Source organism: Phocoena phocoena, chromosome 9 (assembly GCF_963924675.1).
Source record: "Phocoena phocoena chromosome 9, mPhoPho1.1, whole genome shotgun sequence".
Lineage (NCBI taxonomy): Eukaryota > Metazoa > Chordata > Mammalia > Artiodactyla > Phocoenidae > Phocoena > Phocoena phocoena.
Window position 1 is genome coordinate 65,471,004 of NC_089227.1, and position 20,649 is coordinate 65,491,652.

General features: G+C 41.2%; 1 protein-coding gene across 4 annotated transcripts in view; it reads right to left on the reverse strand.

Annotated features, from left to right (window-relative positions):
- The window catches only part of ELMO1 (engulfment and cell motility 1), a 457,219-nt gene that overhangs the window by 240,976 nt on the left and 195,594 nt on the right, over window positions 1-20,649 (reverse strand). For all 4 annotated transcript variants that reach the window (XM_065884097.1, XM_065884095.1, XM_065884098.1 and 1 more), the window contains one exon: window positions 11,678-11,786. In XM_065884097.1, the coding sequence (XP_065740169.1) occupies window positions 11,678-11,786 (109 nt within the window). The remainder of the gene's footprint in view (window positions 1-11,677; window positions 11,787-20,649) is intronic.

The following is a 20,649-nucleotide window of genomic DNA, read 5'->3' on the forward strand; positions in this document are numbered from 1 at the left end:
TAGTGTGTGATATAGATTTCATTCTTGTTTTTTTAAAGACAAGTAGTTATTAAATTTTAATCTAATTATGTATGGTCATACAGGTGAAGTTGGCAAAATTGTTTCAGAGAAATATGAAGGCTTCAATCACAAATGTATGTCCATTCTGCCCTTCAGAACACACCTGAGAATAACCCACACACAAAAGCATAATTGAGGACGTGGAAATAACCATTTGCTAAAAGGAAAGTAAGGTAGTGGAGCCCTAGTAGCGTAGTGATGAAAAATGAAATACGTTATAATCAAACTTCAATTTCCATTTTTCTGCAACCTTTGATACTGCTGCTTAAAAAAATACAGTGCATTTCCCCAACTCCCAATAAAAGCAAAATGACAGAGGGCTATAATCTGACTTCAATTTCTTATGGTTTTTTGCAGCAGTAAGGAAACTGCAGAAAATACTCTTCTGGGTAAAGGGACAGAATTAAGGGTTTCAAGTAGTTTTTCCTTATCTTAACAGAACCCCAATTTTCTTCAGCTACCTACTATCCTATGGCCACTCAAGGAAGGCTGGTTTCAATCTTGGGAGAAGCTAATGACTGGTCTGACCCTCAGAAGGTTCCAGTCCCCTCTCAATGACTGAGTTAGGCACAGGCACAGGCCATAGTGTTAGTCAGTGATAACGAGTGAAAGTTTGCTGAAGGGCTTTTGGGTCTACGGCCATACCACCCTAATGCGTCCTACTTCATCTGAGGGCTTTTGGAAACATTTTCACACACCTAAAAGAGACTCACTGGAAGAGAAAGCCTCTTGTTCACCTGGACTTTGTGATGGTAGCCACCATTTTGTTACCAGCAATGAGGACAAATTTGGTACACTAAGAATGGCAGAACCAAAAGATGGAAAGAACTTGGGTCCTTGGTGACACCACTGAACAGATAACCCCAGGACCTACTCAGCTGTGAAATTGTGACACTCAATAAATGTTCTTCTTACATTGACCATTTTGAGTTGGGATTTTGATTACTTGAAGCTGAAAGCCTCCTAACGGACTCCCAGCTGATTATTATTAGGTCAGGGCTAGAGTAAGGTAAGCTTGTCCCTGGTCCTGGTCCTGCACATTATCATACTTGCAAGTTCTTGTCACACCCAGAAAATGTAATCCAATTTTAGAATTTTATGCCCAGGACTGGAACATTCCTTTCTGTCGTTAAAATTCTTCTATTGGTTCCCACTGCCTGGTGAAATCCAAACTCCTCTGCACCGCAAATCCTTCTATCTTGACTCTTGCCTCTTCTTCCAGCATCTCCTCCATTTTCCTGTTCCCTTGAGCCTTCTGCTTTAGCCACACTAAAGTACCATCCCTCAGTACCTGCAGGGGATTGGTTCCAGGACTGGCTGAATCCAAAGACGCAGAACACGGAGATACGAAGGGTGGACTGTAGAATTCTCTGAACCTCTGGGTTACTTTCACCTACAGTTCTCACTGCCCAGAATTTTCAACAGCTGCTACCCACCATACACACACAAGGGCCTGCCTGGTTATTCTTCTCTTCATCTTTATGACTCCACACACTCAAATATCTCTTCTTGGAACATGTCACATCGCTTCCTCAGCCCACCTGGCTCCCCATGAACAAAAAAACCTGAACACTGCCTCTTAGTGACATTAACATAATTTAAATGTAACTTACAAATAGTAAGATGTTTTATAATTATTTGATTATGTGAAAGACTCTCCAGTCAGCATGTGAACTGCCTGAGGATGAAGTGTGTCGTCTAAGTCCTTGTCATCAGGGATTAGATCCTGACTCATAGAGGAGAAGTCCTAGTTTTTTTTGTTTTGTTTTGTTTTGTTTTTTTGCGGTACACGGGCCTCTCACTGTTGTGGCCTCTCCCGTTGCGGAGCACAGGCTCCGGACGTGCAGGCTCAGTGGCCATGGCTCACGAGCCCAGCCGCTCTGTGGCATGTGGGATCCTCCCGGACCGGGGCACGAACCTGTGTCCCCTGCATGGGCAGGAGGACTCTCAACCACTGCGCCACCAGGGAAGCCCGAGTCCTAGTTATTGAATGAATGAGTGAGAGACAAAAAGAAATATCCTAGTTCTGACTATAACTGGAATGTAACTGAATGAGGTGTTACATACTCAAAAGATAAGTAATTAACTTATTTATATCAGAAATCAAGTTTTCATTACCTCCCTCAATGATTTATTATTGCTTTGGAGACAGTACTACAATAACAAAAACAACAGTAACATTTTTAGCTCCTATTAGGAGCAGGGTTTCTTCATGAGGACTTCATAGCTGTAACGAGTCTATCGATTTATCTGTGTTACACCTCCCTTCTTCGGTAAGGAAACTGCTTCCTGCTTCCCCCGACCCTCACCCACCCCACACTCACAAGCATACCTCTTCTTTTGTTTTTGGTTTGTTTTTTGTTTTTTTTGCGGTATGCGGGCCTCTCACTGTTGCGGCCTCTCCCGTTGCGGATCACAGGCTCTGGATGCGCAGGCTCAGCGGCCATGGCTCACGGGCCCAGCCGCTCTGCGGCATGTGGGATCTTCCCGGACCAGGGCACGAACCCGTGTTCCCTGCATCGGCAGGCAGACTCTCAACCACTGCGCCACCAGGGAAGCCCCATACCTCTTCTTTTGAAAACTTGCTCCTCTACTTAATCTTGTTCTTCTAAGTGGGGCTGACAATTCTACAACACAGGACATGGGGATATGCGACTATATCCAGGTCAACAGTATTCTTTGTGATTTTTAAAATTGAAACTAAGAACACAAGTGCCTTGCTCTCCAACGAGCCTCATGAAGAAAGCAGGTTAAAAGAAAAAATTTAGTCATAATATAGAGAGTGAAGAAACAAGGGACGCTGTTCCAGGTCCTGGTTCCAGCTGTCACTTAAACCAGGGCACTCTCCCTTCCTCTCTTAACCTGCAGTTTCTTTCTAGAAAGTAAGATCCTACCACTTGCCAAAAAACGATCCCTCTTCCAACTAAAGCAACATCCATTATCTCATTTAACCCTCTCAGCAAATATGTGCGGCAGATATTATCTTTACTTTATGGATAAGGAACCAGAAGCTCAGAAGAGAGAAGAAGCATGCCCAAGGCGTCTGATTAACAGCTGAGCTGGGATTCAAATGGGTCATTCAGATGCCAAAATGCAAGCACTCGACTTCCCTGCCTCTTTCTGCACCCTTCTTTGGGCAACCTGAACACCAATCTGAGCTCAATGACCCTAGACAATATGCAGTAAGTACAAGTCTTCTCTTCATTAATAAACATAGATGCTATTGATCTTGATTAACTCCTGGGGGTGCTACAGACTTCAATTAAATAACCTTGATAAAGTGCTCTGAGTACATAAGTAGGCATTGTTTTTCAGACCACACTATTAAACATCTGCATTTTACAATGCCAATAATTGCGATGCAGAAACAGCACTTTTAAAAAAGTAATCTAAAAAGAAAAACATCTGTGCATAAATATTTGGTGTTAGTAATTTAACTGAACATTATACGTTTGCTTTAGACACCAAAATCTAACAGGTATTTCAGAAGTGGGTTTCCTCAAAAGACCTTACGTTAAATCAAAAGACAAAACATTTCTAGAAAATCCAATCTTTCCACTTTTGTAGAAAAATCAGTTAGAACTTTAGTTGGGTACTTCTTTGGTCTCAGTACTTCCTTACAGATGTAATGTGACCATGACGTTCCAGGTCAATTATTAACATGAACCTGAGAAAAACCATGAATTTAGGAATTGAGAAAAGCAAACACACACAAACCAAAGGAAGATGGATCTGTGTGTGAACCTAATTTTCCTCAGAAGAAAAACAGATATCTCCTCCAACATAAGGGTTCACTCAGATTTACTTCTCCTATTAGTAACTTATTTAATATGGCAATGAACAAAAGGCAATCCATTAAAAAGCAATTTTCCTCTTACTACAGGATGTTTTATAATTTGATGTCTAGCACTCAATCAGAATGTAGCAATCCTGGGCTTCCCTGGTGGCGCAGTGGTTCAGAGTCTGCCTGCCAATGCAGGAGACATGGGTTCGCGCCCCGTTCCGGGAAGATCCCGCATGCCGCGGAGCAGCTGGGCCCGTGAGCCATGGCCGCTGAGCCTGCGCGTCCGGAGCCTGTGCTCCGCAACGGGAGAGGACACAACAGTGAGAGGCCCGTGTATAAAAAAAAAAAAAAAAAAAGAATGTAGCAATCCTTTAATACTTTATGAGCAGAAAGCAACTAATTTGGGCATTTCTGAATCTGTAGATTTCAGAAATATGGGAGTCTTTGGTAGGCCTTGCAAAATGTCAAGAATGGCCTTTGCAGTCAGTAGAGGGCAAACACAGGTCAACCTGAAATCTCAAACTATCAAAATATTGGAAAAAATATGCTTTACAACAGATAATGGGTAGATAGATAATATATAAATATATATATAATATTTATACACACATTTATAACCAATAGGAAAAAATATCAGTCTCACCTCATTCTTACACTTTCCCAAATGCAAGACTGACTCTTGGGGCCAGAGACTGTATCTGGTTCACCTGTGCACCTGCAGTGTCCAGTATAATCCCTGGTACATTGTAAGTAATCTGTAAATTTTTATTAAACAAATGAATAAATGCATTTGTCATCTTAGATGAAGGAAGCCTGTCAAGAGTATGTCAGGTCCCAGCTGTCCAAGCCCAACCTCACTGCAGAGACCAGACCTGACCAGATGCTAAGCAAACTGTGGCAGAATGTTGAAATCCTTCTCTGCAACAGAAGGTTCTCACCTTCTGGAATAATATATAGTGCAAGAACAGCATCTGGGGCACCTCCAGAGATCCCAAAGGTATTTGCTTTCATCCCCACCCTATTACCTCAGCCCATGCGAATGGGATTCTATCCTGGCTCCTGGCTTGACTACCAGGTCTTGAAAAGTCTGGGAAGGCTGCTCTACACCAGCTAGAGGTCAGCTCCTACTCTGTACCAGTTCCCTCCCCCAAAGCACAGAGTGACGTCCACCTGAGCAGCACTGTCTGCTCAGACTCCTGCCACCAAGGTTCCCATCTGCCCACCAGATGCGGCCCCACTGACAAGGAGGAGAGTCCAGATCAGATCCACGTTTACCTTGCCCACACACAGCCTGAAATTTGACTATCTTGTCCAAGTTAGTTTCCCTAGGTTGAATACTATCTGTTCCCAGGATACTCCTCTCACACACCTACCACTGCAATTTCAGCCACCAACGTTACTTGTGATACAGACAAAATGAATGCAACTACTCAAATCATCACCTCAAATCCTACCAATCTATTTCTGGGGAAATGTAGGAATATAAGTGCACAATGAGATTTATGAGTACATTACCCAAGGACACAAAAGTCATAAGTGGCAGAGATGGAACCAAGCTGCCCCTTGTCCCCGGTATTCTCCTTCTAGTTCACCATATCTCTGTTCTGTGCTAACTTTTAACATGTCCGTTAGGCAAAGGAGAAGAGGAGAAAGCTGGGTATGGCAGTCAAAGCACAGAAGAGTATACCTCCTACTGCCATCAGGATGAGAGCTAATAGCCAAAGCAGGCCATTGGGGAAGATGAAAATGAAAGCAGGGTAAGAAAAGGACGCTGCAGGGCAATAACCTGGACACAAGAAGTACCAGCCAAGCAGAGCACGATTCTGCTTCTTCTCCAGTTTCTCAAAATCTTGGATGGTCTTGCAGTGCTTTTAAGCAAGTGACTTTCTACAGTTTCCCCCATCAAATTGAAATGAATGCAAAATACGCATGGTTATCAGACTGAGGAATTCAGGAGAATTTGTTTGATTCAGGACTTGAATCCTTCAGCGGAATACACAGTAAGCTACAGAGCGGACATAAATCTCCACAAGTTAGTCAAATGAGGAGTAGGAAGAATAACTCACTTCAAGCACCCAGATAAACTGAAATGTTAACATTGGTGATAAGCGAACCCGAGAACAGAAATCTCTCAGGTCAGGCTGCTACTCTTAATGCAAAAATGCCCTAATTTGGGCTCACTAGTAACAAACTTCCATGGCAGTTCAACGTCCACTTCAACTTCTTTCCCCCACACCCCTACATGGGAGGATGATAACATCTTGGTCAAACAACTTAAACTCTTAGCTTCGTCCTTATTAAGTTTTAAATTTTTAAATTTACCTCAGCAGTGTGTGTAGTCAGTTCTACACTGTAAATAAAACATAACCCCCTTTTCAATTTAATCTTTAGATTCTTTCCCATTAATCATTTCAGACCATTATTTTAAGCTCTCAAGCAGGTGACTAAATATTTACGCTTTCACAATAATAGCAAACACTTGACATTTCTCTGGTATAAACAGCCTTCTCTGGTGCCCATGTTATTAAGCCTACAAGGAAAGATTTATCTGTGTGTCAGCTCTATAGCTGGTGGAGGGAATGGAATTTACCCACTATAGGAAGACTCAATGCTGACAATGATTTCAGGCCAGATTAAATCATATTTGCCTTAACAAGTTAAAGCCAAATTATGCCAGTGAGCAAAAGGCAAGAAAATTATCATGCTCTCTATTTCTAGGTATCCTCCCCTAAATTTTATAATATAAGGAAGAAAAAGAGCAATAAGCATATTTCTGACCACATTTTTCATGATCATCTACCCATTTCCTTCAATAATTCCTTCTTTCATAGAGAAAGCATTCTAAACAAGTAAAATACTGGAAGCAAGAGGATTTCATTAAGGTATGCAATTGTTCTTTACATAAAAAAGATGTTTCAAAAAAAAGAAAAAAGATTCAGCTTTATCGGAACCAAGATGGCAGAGTAGAAGGATGTGCTCTCACTCCCTCTTGTGAGAACACCAGAATCACAACTAGCCGCTGGACAATCATTGAAAGGAAGACACTGGAACTCACCAAAAAAGATACTCCACATCCAAAGACAAAGGAGAAGCCACAATGAGATGGTAGGAAGGGCGCAATCACAGTAAAATCAAATCCCATAACTGCTGGGTGGGTGACTCACAGACTGGAGAACACTTATACCACAGAAGTCCACCCACTGGAGTGAAGGTTCTGAGCCCCATGTCAGGCTTCCCAACTTGGGGGTCTGGCAATGGGAGGAGGAATTCCTAGAAAATCAGACTTTGAAGGCTAGCGGGATTTGATTGCAGGATTTCGACAGGACTGGGGGAAACAGAGACTCCACTCTTGGAGGGCACACACAAAGTAGTGTGTGCATTGGGACCCAGGGGAAGGAGCAGTGACCCCATGGGAGACTGATGAAGACCTACCTGCTAGTGTTTGAAGGCCTCTGGCAGAGGTGGGGGGTGGCGGTGGCTCCCCGTGAGGGCAAGGATATGGGCAGCAGAAGTTCTGGGAAGTACTCCTTGGCGTGAGGCTTCCCAGATCCGCCATTAGCCCCACCAAAGAGCCCAGGTAGGCTCCAGTGTTGGGTTGCCTCAGGCCAAACAACCAACAGGGAGGGAACCCAGCCCCAACTATTAGCAGACAAGCGGATTAAAGTTTTACTGAGCTCTGCTCACCAGAGCTTTACCCACCACCAGTCCCTCCCATCAGGAAACTTGCACAAGCCTCTTAGATAGCATCATCCACCAGAGGGCAAACAGCAGAAGCAAGAAGAACTACAATCCTGCAGCCTGTGGAACAAAAACCACATTCACAGAAAGATAGACAAGATGAAAAGGCAGAGGGCTATGTACCAGATGAAGGAAAAAGATAAAACCCAAGAAAAACAACTAAATGAAGTGGAGACAGGCAACCTTCCAGAAAAAGAATTCAGAATAATGATAGTGAAGATGATCCAGGACCTTGGAAAAAGAATGGAGGCAGAGATCCAGAAGATTCAAGGAATGTTTAACAAAGACCTAGAAGAATTAAAGAACACACAAACAGAGATGAACAATACAAATGACAATGAAAGCATGACGATCCAAAACCTATGGGATGCAGCAAAAGCAGTTCTAAGAGGGAAGTTTATAGCTATACAAGCCTACCTCAAGGAACAAGAAAAATCTCAAATAAACAATCTAACTTTACACCTAAAGGAACTAGAGAAAGAAGAACAAACAAAACCCAGAGTTAGCAAAAGGAAAGAAATCATAAAGATCAGAGCAGAAATAAATGAAATAGAAACAAAGAAAACAATGCAAAGATCAATAAAACTAAAAGCTGGTTCTTTGAGAAGACAAACAAAATTGATAAACCTTTAGCCAGACTCACCAAGAAAAAGAGGGAGAGGACTCAAATCAATAAAATTAGAAATGAAAAAGGAGAAGTTACAACAGACACCGCAGAAATACAAAGCATCCTAAGACACTACTACAAGCAACTGTATGCCAATAAAAAGTACAATCTGGAAGAAATGGACAAATTCTTAGAAAGGTATAACCTTCCAAGACTGAACCAGGAAGAAGCAGAAAATATGAACAGACCAATCACAAGTAATGAAATTGAAACTGTGATTAAAAATATTTCAACAAGCAAAAGTCCAGGACCAGATGGCTTCACAGGTAAATTCTACGAAACATTTAGAGAAGAGCTAACAACCATCCTTCTCAAACTCTTCCAAAAACTGTGGAGGAAGGAACACTCCCAAACTCATTCTATGAGGCCATCATCACCCTGATACCAAAACGAGACAAAGATACTAGGAAAAAAGAAAATTACAGACTAATATCACTGATGAATATAGAGTAAAAATCCTCAACAAAATACTAGCAAACAGAATCCAACAACACATTAAAAGGATTATACACCATGATCAAGTGGGATTTATCCCAGGGATGCAAGGATTCTTTAATATACGCAAGTGAATCAATGTGATACACCATATTAACAAATTGAAGAATAAAAACCATATGATCATCTCAATAGATGCAGAAAGCGCTTTTGACAAAATTCAACACTAATTTATGACAAAAACTCTCCAGAAAGTGGGCATACAGGGAACCTACCACAACATAATAAAGGCCATATATGACAAACCCACAGAAAACATCATTCTCAATGGTGAAAAACTGAAAGCATTTCCTCTAAGATCAGGAAAGGGACAAGGATATCCACTCGCACCATTATTCAACATAAGGTTAGGAAGTCCTAGCCACGGCAATCAGAGAAGAAAAAGAAAAGGAATACAAATTGGAAAATAATAGTAAAATTGTCACTGTTTGCAGATGACATGATACTATACATAGAGAATCCTAAAGATACCACCAGAAAACTACTAGAGCTAATCAATGAATTTGGTAAACTTGCAGGATACAAAATTAAGGCACAGAAATCTCCTATATTCATATACACTAATGATGAAAAATCTGAAAGAGAAATTATGGAAACACTCCCATTTACCATTGCAACAAAAAGAATAAAATACCTAGGAATAAACCTACCTAGGGAGACAAAAGACCTGTTTCTGAAAACTATAAGACACTGATGAAAGAAATTAAAGATGATACCAACAGATGGACAGATATACCATGTTCTTGGATTGGAAGAATCAATATTGTGAAAATGACTATACTACCCAAAGCAATCTATAGATTCAATGCAATCCCTAACAAATTACCAATGGCATTTTTTACAGAACTAGAACAAAAAATCTTAAAATTTGTATGGAGACACAAAAGACCCTGAATAGCCAAAGAAGTATTGAGGGAAAAAAACGGAGCTGGAGGAATCAGGCTCCCTGACTTCAGACTACACTACAAAGCTACAGTAATCAAGACAATATGGTACTGGCACAAAAACAGAAACATAGATCAATGGAACAAGATAGAAAGCCCAGAGATAAACCCATGCACCTACGGTCAACTAATCTATGACAAAGGAGGCAAGGATATACAATGGAGAAAAGACAGTCTCTTCAATAAGTGGTGCTGGGAAAACTGGATAGCTATATGTAAAAGAATGAAATTAGAACACTCCCTAACACCATACACAAAATTAAACTCAAAATGGATTCGAGACCTAAATGGAAGACCAGACACTTTAAAACCCTTACAGGAAAACATAGGAAGCACACTCTGACATAAATCACAGCAAGATCTTTTTTGATCCACCTCCTAGAGTAATGGAAATAAAAACAAAAATAAACAAATGGGACCTAATGAAACTGCAAAGCTTTTGCACAGCAAAGGAAACCATAAACAAGACCAAAAGACAACCCTCAGAATGGGAGAAAATATTTGCAAATGAATCAACAGACAAAGGATTAATCTCCAAAATATATAAAGAGCTCATGCAGCTCCATATAAAAAAAACAAACAACCCAATCCAAAAATGGGCAGAAGATCTAAATAGGCATTTCTTCAAAGAAGACACAAAGATGGCCAAGAAGCACATGAAAAGAGCTCAACATCACTAATTATTAGAGAAATGCAAATCAAAACTACAATGGGGTATCATCTCACACCAGTTAGAATGGGCATCATCAGAAAATCTACAAACAAAAAATGCTGGAGAGGGTGTGGAAAAAAGGGAACACTCTTGCACTGTTGGTGGGAATGTAAATTGATTCAGCCACTATGGAGAACAGTATGGAGGTTCCTTAAAAAACTAAAAATAGAATTACCATATGATCCGCTACTGGGCATATATCCAGAGAAAACCATAATTCAAGAAGACACATGTACCTCAATGTTCATTGCAGCACTGTTTACAACTGCCATGTCATGGAAGCAACCTAAATGCCCATTGACAGACAAATGGATAAAGATGTGGTACATATATACAATGGAATATTACTCAGCCATGAAAGGGAACGATATTGGGTCATTTGTTGAGACATGGATGGATCCAGAGACTGTCATACAGAGTCAAGTAAGTCAGAAAGAGAAAAAAAATATCGTATATTAATGCATATATGTGGAACCTAGAAAAATGGTACAGATTAACCGGTTTGCAGCACAGAAATTAAGACACAGATGTAGAGAACAAATGTATGGACACCAAGGGGGGAAAGTGGTGGGGCGGTGGGGGTGGGGGTGTGAAGAATTGGGAGATTGGGATTGACACGTATACACTGATGTGTATAAAAGTGATGATTGCGGCTTCCCTGGTGGCACAGTGGTTCAGAGTCCGCTTGCTGATGCAGGGGACACGGGTTTGCGACCCGGTCTGGAAAGATCCCACATGCCGCGGAGCGGCTAGGCCTGTGAGCCATGGTTGCTGAGCTTGCGTGTCCGGAGCCTGTGCTCCGCAACGGGAGAGGCCACAACAGTGAGAGGCCCACATATCGCAAAAAAAAAAAAAAAAAATTGATGACTAATAAGAATCTGCTGTATAAAGAAATAAATAAAATAAAATTCAAAAAAAAAAGAAAGTGATCTACTGGTAGCGAAAAACTGGGATTTTCAAAAAGAAATCCATAGATCTTTTTCCTAAACAGAGTAATATACACTCTTTTCTTAATATACACTCATTTTTATAATATTTGGAATTCAGTCACAATACCTGCACATTTTTCTATTCCTGTAGATTTTAATAACATTTATTCCCAGGGCAGACATGAAGAAATACATACACTGGAAACCTGAGCCAAAGAATGTTCGGTCCACGGGGATGCTCCTGCTTAGCTGTCAGCACCTTGGAAACCCTGCATGTAGGTCAGGGCATTACCCTGGAAGCTGGGTCTCTGCCAAGCCTCACACCCCGTGGGAAATATGTGTACTTACGCAGCTCGCCCACTTTCAAGATCTCACACAGCATCTTGGTCAGCTCTATACTACTGCGGCCAAAGGGACATTCATGCTTATCTTCTCGGCTACTGTTCTCAAGCACAATCTGCAAGCAGGAAAGGGAACAGGTCAGAAAGGAAAGTCAGTTTGTAGAAAACATGAAAAATGTTGGCTCTACTGTAAAGAGAAACTGATCCACTCCAGACCACCAAACTAGGGCTCTTGGGGGCAGAACAAAACTGTACTTTAAGTATATTCTCTGTAAAAGGACTGAAAACTTTCATGTTTTCCAAATCTCCTAAAACCATTTTCAACTCTGTAAGAGGATATCGCTCATTGGTTTCCACTTACACAGAGGTGCCCATGGAGAGTTTTTAAAAATAGCACAGTAAAGACTTTTTACTTAAGTGACAAAACCACTCTCTTTTTCTCCTGGTCGTATCTTCCCTTTCCTGGGAATAGCAACTCTCTTTCTATGACTTCAGCTCCTACATTTTTTTCCTTTTTTAAATATTTTTTTCTATTTATGATAGGATATTGAAAATAGTTCTCTGTGCTGTACAGTAGGACCTTGTTGTTTATCCATTCTATATATAGAAGCTTACATCTGCTAACCCCAACCTCCCACTCTATCCCTCCCCCAAACCCCTCTCCCTTGGCAAACACCAGTCTGTTCTCTATGTCTGTGATTCTGTTTCTGTTCCATAGATAAGTTCATTTGTGTCATATTTTAGATTTCACATGTAAGTGATATCATATGGTATTTGCCTTTGTCTTTCTGACTTACTTCACTTAGTTTGATAATCTCTAGTTGCATCTATGTTGCTGCAAATGGCATTATTTTGTCCTTTTTTAATGGTTCAGCTCCTACGTTTAATCCCATATTTCCCACAGGAGTTTCCATGTTCTTACAAGATCTCTCCCTTGGCACTAGTTGATCAGACCACACCTAAGGGACATGTGACACAAACTAGACCAACCAGAGTCCTTCCCTGAGACTTATCACACAAAAAGGGAAAAACTGGCCCAACTAAGCTGACAGTACCCACGAGGTATGAGTGTAGGAACTACCTGAAAGTGAATCTGCAAGAAAAAAAACAAAAAAAGAAAAAAGGAAAGCAAGCCAAAATGCAAGGGAAAACAGAGAGGAGAGGCACTGGTAGCCCTGACAGCGTTTGAGCGGCTGGTCCCACGTGTTCCTGGAGCAAAGCTACTTCCCTAACCTTACAGTTTATTTGCTAAACCCTTCCGCTGAAAATCCTTTGGTCCATCCAATAAATTCTCCTCTTTCCTTAAGCTAGTTTGAGATATTCCTACCATAACTAAGGGAGTCATTCTGCACATGTATTAAACAAAAGTAAAACAAAACAGGAAAACTCTATTTTAAAGTTACTAAACTTCAAAAATAAAGGGGAATTAGCCAATTGTTCTAAAATGCACAAAATTAAAAAAAAAAAAGTTGTCAACCTTCAAATTCATACATTGACAAAAGGAATAATCAGCATATCCATCTCTGACACCACCTCCAACTTCCTCAATGGAGTTGTCTGGAATGTCCTCAAAAGCTACACCGCCCTGAGTAGGTGCATCCCAGTAGCATTTATAACAATGTTGTACATCAACTTATGTTGTTTTTCCCCCAGACTATGACCTCTCCGGTGGCAGAAATGATGTTTTATTCATTCAATCAACAGTAGTAAATGAGTACCTATTGTCTACCAGGAAGATGTCTAGGCCTATAAAGTAAAGAACAAGACAAGGGCTCTGACTTATCAGAGCATCCACTCTAATTGAGGGAAACAGATAAAACAAAAGAGGTAATTACAGTTTATAACAAGTACCATGAAAAAAAGTAGTTGAGGTGGCAAAGAATAACAGGGAAGACTTGGGGAGGAGAGTGTAGACAACTAGGTGACTATTGGGAATCAAAGGGTGAGAAAGAGCTTGCCATGTCAAGATCTGGGAGAAAGACTATTTCAGGCAGAGATCAAGGACAGAGCCCCTGAGTTGAGTAAGATGTGTTTTGGACACAACCTCTGTACACTGCCTGGTCTACCATGTGGAGAGGTTTGGAATTGTACAGGGCAGTGTTCAGGTTCCAGGAGCTCAATAACAAAAAAACAAACAACCCAATCCAAAAATGGGCAGAAGACCTAAATAGACATTTCTCCACAGAAGACGTACGGATGGAAAAGAGACACATAAAAGCCTGCTCAACATCACTAATTATTAGAGAAATGCAAATCAAAACTACAGTGAGGTATCACCTCACACCAGTTAGAATGGGCATCATCAGAAAATCTACAAACAACAAATGCTGGAGAGGGTGTGGAGAAAAGGGAACCCTTTGCACTGTTGGTGGGAATGTAAACTGATACAAGCACTATGGAGAACAGTATGGAGTTTCCTTAAACTAAAAATAATTACCATATGACCCAGCAATCCCACTAATGGGCATGTACCCAGAGAAAACCATAATTCAAAAAGACACATGCACCCCAATGTTCACTGCAGCACTGTTTACAATAGCCAGGTCATGGAAGCAACCTAAATGCCCATCGACAGACGAATGGATAAAGATGTGGTAGATACATACAATGGAATATTACTCAGCCATAAAAAGGAACGAAATTGGGTCATTTGTAGAGACGTGGATGGACCTAGAGACTGTCATACAGAGTGAAGTAAGTCAGATAGAGAAAAACAAATATCGTATATTAACACATATATGTGGAATCTAGAAAAATGGTACAGATGAACTGGTTTGCAAGGCAGAAATAGAGATACTGCTGTAGAGAACAAACGTATGGACAGCAAGGAGGAAAGTGGTGGTGGGGTGGTGGTGGTGGGATGAATTAGGAGATTGGGATTGACATACATACACTAATATGTATAAAAAAGATATCTAATAAGAACCTGCTGTATTAAATAAATAAAATTTAGGTAGTAAAAAAAAGAAATTACCTAGCTTATAATAACTAACCTCCCCATACCCTGGGGCCTCTTGCCTTCTGAGATGGCCCACACTCTGTCTGTGGAGTGTGTTTCTCTCTAAATAAATCCACTCCTTACCTATCAGTCAATCAATCAATCAATCAATAAAATAAAGCCAAAGGAGTAGGTTTTCAATACAAATGTGCTCCCATTGTTATCTGCACAAACAGTGTAACAATAACACACACATACACACACACATAATTATTGTGTGCACTGACAGTACCACACGAACAAATCAACCATGTCCATTTGGGGATGTTCCTCCAGCATTGCACGTATACCTAACCCTAATCACAACCTAAACAGTTCCACTTGCTGAATCAGGGCAGTTTTCGAAGTTCATCATTGTTGCTTCATCACCCTTATGATTGTCCAAGAAGTCGATGAACCATCCCATTTTGTGGGACCTGTCAACTGTCAAGTGTTTGCAGCACATGCTCACGTAAATAATTATGCATTGCATATCAGCATGAACCTAGCCTTTGCTGTCCTTGGGATTTATGATAAAATTCTTCCTTACAGTCTCTTTAACCAACACGTGTTCTGAGTTGGTTGTTTTTCCTCTGAGAAAGCTGGTCATAAAATCCAACTAAATCCTTTCTCCTGCCAAGCAGGAAGGACCAGCGCTGGAGTCCTTGAAAGCCTCTGCCCCTCTTCATGGTCTCTTTTGGAAATTTGCCTGAACGTGAACAGTCTCATTCGACTGAGCCTGAATCACCCACTTCCTTTTAAGAGAATCCTTTCTGGCTCTAATCAGGAATTCCAGTTCAGGAAAGCAGGAGGGAAGAACAACTAAGTTCCCATCAATCAGTGAATCTTTCTCTTTGAAAATGTCTGTATCTGAGATTGCCCCATCAAGGAGCAAATCTGAATCTCTTGATGATGGGAAATGAGTGGGGAAAACAGAGCAAGAAGAACATAAAGAAAAGACAGGAGACAGGTAGTCTTCAGCCAGCCCCCAGCTCCCAGTGAAGACATTCCCTGGCATTTCACATTAACAATTCACATTTCATGAGAGCATCAATATTTAATGAGGATGTGATCTGAATACACTGTAGGTGGAATTACTGCAGCCAATAAATGTTCCGAAAACATTTCCAAGGCACTGTTTATTAGCAGGTACTAAATTAAGGAGTAATTTAAGTAACCAATACGTAAATCAGCTTGGAAAAACCCTTCTCTTTACTCTTTAATGTACCATCCATTCTAGGGACTACCCTGGTGGCACAGTGGTTAAGAATCCGCCTGCCAATGCAGGGAACACGGGTTCAAGCTCTGGTCCAGGAAGATCCATATGCTGCGGAGCAACTAAGCCCGTGTGCCTCAACTACTGAGCCTGCGCTCTAGAGCCCTCAAGCCACAACTACTGAGCTCGTGTGCCACAACTACTGAAGCCCGTGTGCCTAGAGCCCGTGCTCTGCAACAAGAGAAGCCACCGCAATGGGAATCCCTCGCACCACAACAAACAGTAGCCCCCACTCACCGCAACTAGAGAAAGCCTGTGCACAGCAACAAAGACCCCACGCAGCTAAAAATAAGTAAATAAATAAATAAATGATTTAAAAAAGAGTCCTATGAACAAAGATCTTTTTTAAAAAAATGTGCCATCCATCTTATTATATTTACCCACCTAAAGAAAAACAGACTCTCCTTCTTGATTGGTTTCTTTAGACAAAGCCGACACAAACCTTTCAAGCTGCCTGTGTGGGCTTTAAGGCCAACACTGTCACAGAAATATTCAGAAAAGACTATGGTTATGAATGTTACTAATAAGATATTACTACAGTGAGAGATCATTCTTAGACTAGACAGTAGTTTTTTTTTTACTTAATACATACACTAATATATCTATTTTCAATTTCAACGTTCTAGTATTAATCATGTTTACGTGAGATATTTTGAGCTCTATCTGGAAATATCAAAGCATATTTTTCATCTTTATTTTTTTCCCTCACTCTTTGGTTTTAAAAGCAAACATGCTAGAACAGAAACCTCGATGGATGGAGTACATATTAAAAACTGCTATTATCACTCATTTTAGAATACTTCATATACCGAAAGTAGTGGAAACTGTCTGCATATTTTATAGAACACTTGATATTTATGCAATATTAACTATAAAAAACATTTTTTTAAATACTTCAACTTTACGGAGTATATTTACGTATTTTCTATCCACTGATTCCCCAACAAGTCCATAAAATGAATAAGGCAGGTATTATTATTATTCTCTTAAGAAAGTTAAAACAAGAGGAAGAGGCGATCTGCTTAGATCATAGCCTAAGTCACTCCTGGAATTCAATTTTTAAGGTCTTCAATTTCCAAAGCTCCTCCTTCCGCATTATATTTCACACACTGCCTTCACATATACATTGCCATGAAACTCAATGGATTTCATGTCTCAAGAGGCTAAGGGAACTTTGATCAATTTCCTCTATCTCACTGAAGTGGGTTTATAAATCCCAGACCCTTCTAGACAAAGGTATAAGGTTCTCTCTTATCTCATTTATCCCCTAAGGGTCAGTAACTATTGCTCAGGGTTAATGACTTTGTGTGGAGGGTTCCCACAGGCTTTACTTCCATGCATTTTGAGTTCTTCTTCTCCATTGGTGACAAACTTATCTGGCTTGGGAGTTACCTTTAAGTGCCAAGTACATGGCCAACCACACTCTAGTACTTGCCTCTTAGCTTCAGCATCACGTTGCTGACTTATGTTCAGCTGATTGTCCCTGTCACACTTTCCTCCTCTTTCTCTTAAGCTCTCCTCATCTGGGGGGAGTCCAGTCCATTGTGCTTTCCCTGTAGCCAGCCCTGGACCAAGCCTCAAGGGCTTCTTCCATCTCCTCTCATCTGTGGAGGTTTTTGTTCAGGCTGCTTTGACTCTGATGGTCACATGAAGCTTAATGGTCTCCTCACAGGCCAGCGAGGACAGTATGTGAACCTGGACCGCGTTCTCTCCAAGCAAAGGGATTGTCCGTCTCGCCCCAATTCTGACCCAAAGCTGCTGCGGGAAGCATGTATAACATAGAGAGCCTGGGCCAAACTAGTGTAAGCTTGCATGAGGCATTGCGTCTTTTTGTGAATTGTACACAAATTCCAGAAAGCCCACTTCATAGGACTGTTGTGCATCCTAAAGCACAAAACAAAGGCAAAATGCCTAAAGCAGACTTGACAGAGTTGGTGTTTATTATCGCTTTATTGCCCTCCCTCTTCATATTTCCTTGAGGCCCTTGGCCAACATTTACCAGCAACTAAATAAAAATTATGACTGCAGTGAGACTGGCTCTTTGATGACTGGCCTCTGGGGACAGCTGAAAGCAATGCAGAGGCTCTCCCATCATTCTAGCATGAGAAGCATAAAAACGGTGTCACCACCTACTCACACCAGAAATGCAAGATAGGAAGTCCCATGTGCTCATATTCAAGCAGGAATCTTCCACAGGAATACGGGGTTGTGCAAGTGCAGAGAATGAGCAAGGACACCAAAGAATAAGTCACAGCCTGATAGTTTTGGCAATAAAGTCCCAATACTACACAGTTGCAGCCACCATAGGACACCCGTCCTCAGAGTCTTGTCAACCCCACAAGCTCTATTAAAACTTGTCTGTTGACCCACCAGAGGAGATGCCCGTCATCTCCCATGTTAAACCAATAAATAAGAAATAAAAACCTTTGGGCTTCCCTGGTGGCGCAGTGGTTGAGAGTCCGCCTGCCGATGCAGGAGACACGGGTTCACGCCCCGGTCCGGGAAGATCCCACATGCCGTGGAGTGGCTGGGCCCGTGAGCCATGGCCGCTGAGCCTGCGCGTCCGGAGCCTGTGCTCCGCAACAGGAGAGGCCACAACAGTGAGAGGCCCGTGTACCGCAAAAAAAAAAAAAAAAAAAAGAAATAAAAACCTTTATTTTATCCATGAGCCCCCTCCCTACCCCCAACACAGGGGTACTTTTACATTAGTAACAGAATCAGGGAACACCCCAGAGTGAAGTGTTAGCCCTTAGATCTCATCATCAAGACACAGACATCTTCTAAAGTCAACGGGTAAGGCCACAGTGGGGTCCTCTCACAGAGACTTGCGGGCCAAGAGGGAGCCACCTTCTATGTTCCCTTTGGTATTAATGCTAATGGTGACTGGTCTCAGAAAGCCAGAGAGAAGCTTTAGAAAGAGCACTGAGCTGCCTCAAGGGGGTTGCACAAGAGCTTAACCGTGATCATGAATTTTGAGCAAGTCCCTAAAATCAAATAAACATGCCAAAGCCTTAATATGATTTTAAGTGGGCAGAGAACAAAGAACATTAAAATTATAGAAACTATGCCAAGCAGGAAGATAAATCAGAAAAAAATCAGAATTCCAGGCTGTTAGTCCACCTGATCCACCACTCCTTCTTCACAGATAAGGATAGTGAGCCCCAAAGTAAAGAGCTTCAACGGCACAGACAAGAGGGCAGAGAGAGAGAAATCACAGCTAATAATTATCAACAGCATTTATTTCCCAGGTCTCATTCGAAGTGTTTTCACTCATTATCTCATGTAAGGTACAGGTACTACCACATGACAGAAATACTGCACTATCCCACTTTACAGATGGAGAACCTGAAGCAAAAAGATGTTGTATAATTTGCCCAAGGTTCACATAGCACAGAAATAAACAGACCCAGCTCAGGAACTCAGGTGGCCTAACCCTAGAGCACACATTCCTGGTTACTGATTCCTACTGAAACACATGATACCTACGCTTACTGAAAAAGGAGAGGATGAAATAATAATAATAAAGCTTTGATCAGGAAAGTCCTTAACATGGTAGCAGATGACTGAATAATGGGGCTCTGGACAGAGACGATTTTCCTAGACCTACATCTAACAGACTTGGTGACTTAACACACATTCCTTAACGTGAGTTTCCACCTATAAAAATGGGAACAGGAATACCAACCTACAAAGGGCTGTAAAGATTAAATGAAAATAAAAAATGGAGGTAAAGATCTCTTAGTGCCTGAGACATCTCAAATACTCAATGGGGGAGACGATTGATCTACTATTGCTATAATAATTACATGAGCTCTTGATTTACAGAAATATTCTTATAACTCTAGGGCAAAGATGTTGATAAAAACCACACACAACAAAAACCCAAACACAACTGTTATCGAAATTATTAATCTTGCTCTTTGGCAAAGTAAGGACTCAGGTGGAATAAATACTATTTCTGACTTAGGTGGGTTTCCTGAACTTCTTTCAGCATCTTTTGAGAACAGTGGCTCTCAAACTTGAGTGGGCATCAGAATCACCTGGGGGCTTATAAAACCCAGACTGCTGGCTTGCTCCCCAGAGTCTGATTCAGCAGGTCTGGGATGGAACGTAAGAAAATATAAAAGCAAGCAGACCAAACTCTAAATTCTTCTGAGGCACTGGGGGGACTGAGACAGGGAGTGTTAGTAAGGCATTTTAGAGGTCTTTTAAAAATTATTTTTAGCAGCATAGTCTTTAAAAAAGAAAAAAGCTTCTTCCCTGATCCTTAATTGGCCCTTTAGAGAGAAACCACGGTCCACGGTATGTCCAGGGCTGAAGAGCTGGGCCTCCAGGCCTTTGGAAGGGCCAATGACACCAAGCAATCCAGATGGAAAAACCAGTTAGGAGTGAGTGTAACAGATCACCAGGGAAAAGACGACCCAGAGGAGAGTGTGCAAAAACTTGAAGAGCTGTTTCCAAGGGCAAAAGAACAATGCATCCTAGGAAAAGGAGAAGAAGTATGTACAAAGGGTCAGATTGGTGAAAAAATAAGGTGGAAAGCACACACAAGGAACCGAGATAAATAACGATATGGACAAACGAGAAGAATGGTACAAAACCCAGCTAATGAGGTGAAATTCTTCCAGAATAAAATTAGGCAATTGTACATGCAGAGGCATAATAAAGGCCATAAATATAAAATGGCAAGGAATTGACTGGGTAATGGTGTAGTAATTAAAGCCTG